This window comes from Dipodomys spectabilis, unplaced genomic scaffold (assembly GCF_019054845.1).
Source record: "Dipodomys spectabilis isolate Male_0828 unplaced genomic scaffold, ASM1905484v1 ptg000002l, whole genome shotgun sequence".
Classification (NCBI taxonomy): domain Eukaryota; kingdom Metazoa; phylum Chordata; class Mammalia; order Rodentia; family Heteromyidae; genus Dipodomys; species Dipodomys spectabilis.
In genome coordinates, this window is record NW_024870679.1 from 13,462,792 (window position 1) to 13,471,124 (window position 8,333).

Below are 8,333 nucleotides of genomic sequence, written 5' to 3' on the forward strand. Positions count from 1 at the left end.
TACTCATTACCTTGCTCATGTAACTTTATTAACTCCTCTGTACAGTATTTTCCCAATAAAAACGTATTAAAAAAAACTATTTGGTTTGAAAGGAGGATGGGAGTATTCTGTAATAAATCCATCAAGCTGACAATACCTCAACCTACTGATAAATGTTATCACAGAGAAAACTAGACATTCTGTTCCTTAGCAGTGGTAAACCAAGAATTCATATGGGAATATACGCAAAATATTGCTAAAACTTAAACCCGTACTTCACAAAGCCTCATTTAACTACAAATTTGGAGGACATACAGAAGAACATAAAATGAAGTACGATCAGCAGAATGCAGGAAAGTGAATATTGGGTAGACTACTCAGTTCCCCTAACAAAGAAAAAACAAGAAAACAGGGTAGGATAAAGTGATTTATGATTGAGAGAGACTTAAGAGAGATGTCAACCAAATCATTAACTTTCCTTGGTTCCTGACATAAAAGGCAAAAATCATTTTGAATACTAAGTAATTTTTAAATTTTATTAATTACAACAATAATATCAATGTCACTGTCATTTTCACTAGGGAGATTTTATTACTTAGAGATATATACTAAGTTATCTCGAGATGATATAAAGCAACATAAGATATGCTAAAATATTCTCAACAGAAAGGAGTATATTACAACAACTTTTCCTCTCCTTTTGTATGCACTACAACTTTTATAATAATTTTTTAATAAAAAGGAGAATTGTAAAAGCCACAACTTGACACCAAAGCTATCATCCTTAACTTATCCTGAAATTCAAATATATTTTATCAAAAAATATGGAACTCAAGATTGACTTAAAGTGAACAAAAGAATGGAATTAGTTTTAGGCATATTTTTGGTAATGGATATGAGTATTTAGGCATACTGATTACAATTGTTTTGACTTTAAAAACAGCAACACTAAAAGTTAACATAGGAGACTTTGAACAATAATCCTTTCATAACACTATCATGAATCTTTAACATGATAGTATCAATTATTAGTGCTATCAAAAACACATAGCTAAAAATTATAACAGCACTGTCCATTTTTCTCTTCCTGTTGTGATAAATTCCAGAAATGCATATTACTTCCTATGTGTAAGTCTTAGAACTGATATAAAAAGTGTTCTTTTTAAAAAACATATACAACCATAATACTTTAAACCAAAAACTTATTATCAAATGTTCAAATAAAAGTTATAGTATTTTTATAAGAATTTTTTAAAGTGGAAGGAATCAGGGTCTAATAAAAACTACACGCTGGATAGGTTGACTCTGCCTCTTGAATTATCTTTTAGTCTACAAGTTCTCTCTCATTTTGTTTGGTTTAACTGTCTCTTACTGGTTACTGGTATTGATTCTGCAGACCTGACCACAGCCACACTTACTGATTATACTCTAATTGTAATACAGTATATTCTCCAATATAAATTCAACAGTCAGAACTAGAAACTTGACCAAATTCTTTTTCTACTTTTGGTACTAGTTCTTCCATTAGAAGACACAATAATTGTGTTTTGTTGTTGTTGTAACTTGTTTTGCTAGGTGCAGTTTGTGCATAATAAACATCTGTTGATCAGTATTCTTACAGAAAAACAATAACAAATTATTTGACTCACTGTGCAGTGACTATAAATTTATACCAGTTAATCCACACAACTTCTGCCATTCCTTCATGTACCTCTCTGTTCTTCTAATCTCCAAACCTATCTAGAAAGCACAGGGATTAAGACTACTACTTTAATAATGGAACCTACTCATATCCTATCATCCAGAAGCAACTTCTCATAGCTTCATGGCACTTAAATAAAATCATGAGATTTTTTTACATCTCCAAGTAGATAATGTCTTCCTAAAAGTCTCTTTTGGCTCTCTAATAAAAAGACTGTAGAGCTGGGCACCGGTGGCTCATGCCTAGCTACTCAGGAGGCTGAGATCTGAGGATTACAGCTCAAAGCCAGCCCCAACAGGAAAGGCCATGAGGATCTCTAATTAATCACCAGGAAACTGCAAGTAGCACTGTTGTTCAAAGTGGTAGAGCACTAGCCTTGAGCAAAAGAGCTCACGGACAGTGCCCAGACCCTGAGTTCAAGCCCCACAACAAACTAAAAATTTAAAAAAGAGAGAGAATGTACAGCAATGAAATGATTATGAACATGTGGAAGCCTCAGACATTGCACACTATTAGAATAACATTCCTCCCTTAACTTTTTGTTTGGTATAAATCACAAATCACGGTTGAAGAAGATAAACTAAAAATAGTACCAATGAGTGCTCTCCCTAATGTGAGGAATGAGGTAAAGATTCCCAATCTTACCACTTCTATTCAGCATCTTACTACTGTCATAGAGAAGAGAAAAATGGTACTTAAATAGAAAAGGGAGAAAACTGTCTAAAGACAACAGGACATAAACAGTTTGAAAATACGATCAAATTTTTAAAATGCTATGTCTAAAAAGATTTTGCATATTTAAAAATATTCAAAAACTATTTGTATTTCTAAATACTACCACTATTGTAGTTAAATTTCTAAAAGTATCTATCACTTATAGTAACATCAAGAGATATGAAATAAGATGAATCTAAGGATAGAAGCCTTACTATGAAAAACCAACCAAAAAGAAGTGAGTAGATTTAAACAGATGTTTAGCAAAAGATTATAAACTAGCCAGGTACTGGTGGTTCACACCTGTAATCCTACCTACTCATAAGGCAGAGATCTGAGGATCATGGTTTAAAGTTAGTCCACAGACAGTAAAGTCCCACACTCTTCTCTCCATTAACCACCAAAAAAGCCGGAAATGGGAATTGCAGCTCAAGTGATAGAGCACTGACCCTGAGTACAAAAAAATCTCAGACAGCACCCAGGTCCTGAGTTCAAGCCCCAGGACCAACAACAACAAAATGAAGACAATAACTTTGTCAAAATGCACCTCAGACGAGGTTCATCATTTTATACACACACACACACACACACACACACACACACACACACACACACACACACACACACACACACACACACACACACACACACACACACACACACACACACACACACACACACAGAAAATAAAACTACAACTAGCCAAGTGTGGTAGTTCCAGCCTGTTATTGTCCTAACAGAGATAAGGAGAACAGAAGCTAGGGGAAACCCAAGGAGACTCATTTTGACCAGTAAAAGCTGGATGTGATGGCAAGTGGCTGTCAACACAGTATAAAGAGGTCAGGACCCAAGCTAGCCAGGGCACAAATAAGATATCCTATATGAAAAATAACCAAGTGTGTAGGACTGGGGGCATGACTCAAGTGGTAAAACATTTGCCTAGCATGCAAAGGGTCCTGAGTTCAAACCTTAGGACTACTCCCACTAGTTACAACTATAACACGTCATATCTCCCAAAAAGTCTGACTAACAAAACACAATAGGGGCTGACAGAATGGGGAGAAACTAGAAATCTCACACCCTGCTAATGGCAGTATAAAATGGTACTATCACTGTGGAAAACTCTGCAATTTTCAAAAAGTTAAAAAGTTAAACATATGCTTACCATATGATACAACCATTCTTAACAGTAAGTCCCACAAGAAATAAAAGCATATGCCCATACAAAGACATACAGGAACTACTTATAACAGCTTCAATATGAAAACACAAATGTCCATGAAGAGTTCAATATTGCTATACGCCAGAGTGTAATATTACTGAGCAACAAAAAAGAACAGACTATTGATACAAACATGCAGAAATAAGAAAAAATATGCCTAGTGGAGTAAGATAACTTTAATTTCAAAAAAAATTAAAAATTTAAATTAAACCTAAAAATGTAACTGGAAGTCAAGAGAAATATGTTTCACATAAATTTTTTCACAAACACATGTACTACTTACTTAAAATGACCTTTTCATTTTTAACATAACTTAAGTACTTGTACACAAAAGTCTGACACCAAAGTAAAAGATTTTGACCATTATCCTAAAAACACTATACACAAAAAGACTACTATTCAAACTTTTTTGTTGTTGTTGTTGGTTGTGGGGCCTAAACTCTGGGCCTGGGCGCTGTCCCTCAGCTCTTCAGCTCAAGGCTAGTGCTCAGCCACTTGAGCCACAGCGCCACTTCCAGCTTTTTCTGCTTATATGGTGCTGAGGAATCGAACCCAGGGCCTCATGCAGGCAAGGCAAGCACTCTATCACTGAGCCACCTTCCCAGCCCTCAACTTTTATATTAAGAAAATCTTTAATGGTAATATTTCTGTATCACTTATTTTTTTTTATACCAGAACTACAAAGGTAGAAAACTGGTAAAACCAACCCCTCGTATATGGACCCATTTCTTGTCTATAAACTCTTCCCATCTGCTAATACTAGACAGCTCAAGCTTTTGAGTTTTTGTTTTGCAGAAGTTTTCAACATTTCTTCTTTTACAGAACTCATAAAAGAAAGCTACTATTTCAAATACCTACTGTTTCAAATACCGTAACTGTCGCAATCTGAAATGTTAATGCCAACATGTCCTTCCCCAGAAGCTTATTATGCCCCACATCTACACTCAAAAAATAAACCTAAATATGAAGACACAGAGAAGGGTCGAGGTCACTACTGAGCAGGAGAAAAATATCACCAAAACTATTCTAAGGAACTATAGGCTAGAGGCAGTGCTCAAGTGGTAGAACGCCAGTCTAGAAACAATTATCATATTATAGATGCAATTTAAGAATTTTTAAAAACATGCCAACCTGTCAACCTCTCTGGACTAAGTACATAGCAATCCCAAGACTATTCACATTTGGGAGGAGAGCAGGTAAAGAAGTAGGTAAAGGGACAGGAAATCCTATTGTTGTGCCATGCTCTGGAAATTAAAAAGCCAAACACCTGATATCCTATCTACTCAGGAGGCTGAGATCCAAAAGATCTCAGATGGGGATGAACCCAGCCTGGGCAGGAAAGTCTTCTGATGGACATCTCCAAGTAATTAGCACAAAGCAGGAGTGGAAACATGGGTCTAGTAGAGAACACTCAAAGCTCCAGGCCCTGAGTTCAAGGCCCTATACTGCCAAAAAAAAAAAAAAAAAAAAGGTGAAAGACAAGAACCATGCTCTAATAGGCAGAAAGAACCCACAAGCTTACAAACAAAAGAAAAAACCTGCATCAGGACATTAAAAGGTATTCAAAGAAATGAAAGATGTTAAGTGTTAAGAACTAAAGTTTAAAAGATGAGTTTCCCTTGGCAAAAAAGTGAGGAAGGCTGACCTAATAAATAAAACTCTTCACCTTCTGACACGAATCTACATTGTCTAACCTTTTTTCTTTTAGGGTCAGAAACATTTTAATGTGTACTGCTAACAAAACATTTTCATTTTCTTAAAATAGAAGAGTAAAAATTTAGATTAATAAAATTACAAAACTTAATAAAAATATATCTACTTAAAACCATTGCTTCCCTTGAGAAAATAATGACATAATTTTGTATTCATGAGTAATGAATACAAAACATGCATTGAGCACTGCTGTGACTTTAAAATGTTATTCTTGTAGGCTGTCAGTTCTAGAAGTTTACAGTATGGTTGATTTTCTAATTTTACAAACTAAAATATTTCATGCACAGGTTTTGTTAGCTACAACACTTCCTTAGCTATTTAACTGAACTCTTGCACTATGACATATTCAACAATCCTTGTTAATTGATACATTTTTAGTACCCTAAGGCAGGCTGTGTGACTGTATCTTTACTCTTTCTAGCACTGAAGCAGTAATAAGCAGTAATATTATGTTCAAACATAACCTCCTACCTTCACACCAACAGCGACCTCAGTGACTATTCTGTAAAGAAAAAACACAAAAACAAAAGTTTTAACCTCCTTCTAATGATCAGTGCTTGACTCGTTTCCAGAGTCATCATTCATAAAACTTCCAGACACAGTGGTTACTTCTTTGTACTTTTTTTAATCACCTTGGTTTACTACAAGTAACTTTCAAACACTACAGCAAAGTTGGGGAACGCATGGTAATCTTTAAGAATATTTTAACGTTTTTACTTTCAATGATTTTACCCAAAACATTGTAATAGCATTCCTACCATTCTAGTATGCTAGGTAACCAATTTAATATCTCAGTTCTTTAGTACTCTAAATGAAATCTAGGGGTAAGAGAACAGGATGGGAAGCTCAAGTCGATCAGTTTCCTCTGTTGATCTTGATGAAGAGATTCCAAACTCCTATGTTTTCATCTGGAACACCCAATCTCTCAAGATAGTGTTCTAGGATGATTTCTTCGGTCTGTTAAAACTTTTACTCAGTATCTTTTGTAAACACCACCAAACCCTCTGGGTTTGGCCAAAATAAATTCGGATTTTAACTTTGGACATGACTGAGTTGAACAGCTGTGCTTGGTTAAAGGGACCTGGTGTGGGTTTTCTTCTTCTTCTTCTTCTTCCTTAATACCCATAGTAGAGCTGTCATTCTGTCCTCAAGTGCTCCCCACAGCCCCCCCCCCCGTTTCTGACAGTGAGATAAACAGTCAGTTCTTCGGTGGGGCGCCCGTGGCTGGTCCACACCTCTTCCTTGGCCTGCGTGCTACCTCCCTCAGCATCCGACCAGCACCCCCCCCCCCACCCTCGGCTCTCAAAAGACGCACCTCGCTTCTGCCTTTGGGTTCTTTTGGAGGGGGGTGTCCTCCCCTCCTCCCCTCCCCCCTCCCCCTCGAAACTGACCAAAGTAGACAAGGAAAAAACACCAAAAAATAAATAAAGAGGGCCGCCGTCGACCCCGGTGGGGGGGGGGGGGGGGGGCTCCGGGCCCGGCCTCGGCGGTCAGCCTGGGCCCCGTGTGACTGATGTCGCCCTCAACCACTTCGTTTTATTATTGGGGGGTGGGGGGGAGTGGGGGGGGGCGGGGGAGGGGGGGTGGGGGGAGCGGAGGCCGATTAAATCTCGGGGGGGGGGCCTGGAGAGCCGAGCGGGGCCTGGTCTTAGGGCCCACCTTCCCCTCCCCTCCCCCCCACCCCAATTAATTCCTTTGGAAAAAGAAGCCAAATAAGATAAATACGTGAATTCACGAGAGAGAGGGCCTCGGTGCGGCCTCCCGCCCCGGGAGCCAGTCGGAGGACAACAAAGGCGGGGGGCGCCGGCGGCTGCCCTCGGCCGGCTCTCCCCGGGGCTCCCGCCACCCGCGCGCGGCTCCCCGAGCCCGCCCCGCCGGGGGACACGGGGAGGGGGGGCGGCCGGGGTCCCCCCCACCACCACACACACCCGCCGCACCCCCTCCCCTCAACGCGCCACCCCGGCCTGCTCGGCCCCCCCTTCCCGCGCCCCCGCCCCGGGGCCCCGCGCACCCCTCGACGCGGGCCCTGGATTGGGGGATCCCCCCTCCTCGGGTGCGGTCCTCCCCCCACACACACACCCGGCGGCGCCCCCCCCCCCAGCCCCGCCGCGGCCTCCGCGCCCGGGAGCGCGGGGAGGGGTGTGCGCGCCGGGCGGGGGTGGGGTAACGGCAGCCCGGCCCTGGGAGGGGCCGCGGCGCCCCCCCCCCCCGGCCCCGGACCCCCGCATCCCCCGGGCCCCGGCCCCCTCACGCCTCCGGCCGCACGGCCCTCTCCACCCCGGCGCGCACACGTACCCGTCCATTGCCGAGCCGGACAAAGCTTCTCTCTTCCCCAGAACCGAGCCACGCAGCCAGCGAGCCACACGAGCGGCGAGAAAATGGCGGCCCGGCCCCGACGGAAATTGCCGAAGGTGCCGGGGCGCGCGGGGCAGCGGCGGCGGCGGAAAGAGCCGAGCGCGCGGGCGCCGGGCCGCGGGAGCTGAGCGGCCGGGCCGCGGGGCGGGGCCGGGCGGGGGCGGGGCCGCTGCGAGGGGCGGGGCCGCTGCGAGGGGCGGGGCCGCGGAGGGGCGGGGCCGCGGAGGGGAGGGCCAGCGCTCACCCCCCTCCTCTTCCTGGGCTACCTAACAGAGCCTCCTCCCCGGCCTGTCCCAAGCCCTCGGCTGACAATGATTGCGCCCAAGCAACCCTACTTCCTCCTTAGCTAGTCCCACCTGTGTAACCCTTGACCTATGTAGCAGGCCTGGGGGTGCCTTGGGGTAGAGAATTGCTTTGTTAGACGGTCTCCCAGGCCCTTTCTCATGGTCTCCCCTGCAAAAGGCTTGCCCCATGGAGCCAGGCCGGCTGATGAGTAAAAAGTAGTACTTTCGGAAAGCAAGGGCCACATCTCAGACTGGAACAAGGGTTCTGCTTGCAAACTTGGGACTTGATCAGGCTAAGTGGGAGCCCTCCTGGTTCTCATTTCAGTTGGTCATTTGTGTGCACCTGTTATGGGGGGAGGGGAAG

At 43.1% G+C, this 8,333-nt stretch overlaps 1 protein-coding gene across 4 annotated transcripts in view; it reads right to left on the minus strand.

Moving 5' to 3' along the window:
- Ptbp2 (polypyrimidine tract binding protein 2) overlaps nt 1–7,806 on the minus strand; it is a 48,942-nt gene extending 41,136 nt beyond the window's left edge. For 2 of the 4 annotated variants that reach the window (XM_042676036.1, XM_042676028.1), the window contains exons 1-2: nt 7,626–7,806; nt 5,802–5,832 (exon numbers count right to left, since the gene is read on the minus strand). In XM_042676036.1, coding sequence (XP_042531970.1) covers nt 5,802–5,832; nt 7,626–7,633 — 39 coding nt within the window. In that variant the 5' untranslated portion in view covers nt 7,634–7,806. The remainder of the gene's footprint in view (nt 1–5,801; nt 5,833–7,625) is intronic. The other 2 variants (XM_042676019.1, XM_042676012.1) reach the window with 1 other exon arrangement.
- Between the last annotated feature and the right edge of the window lie 527 nt (nt 7,807–8,333).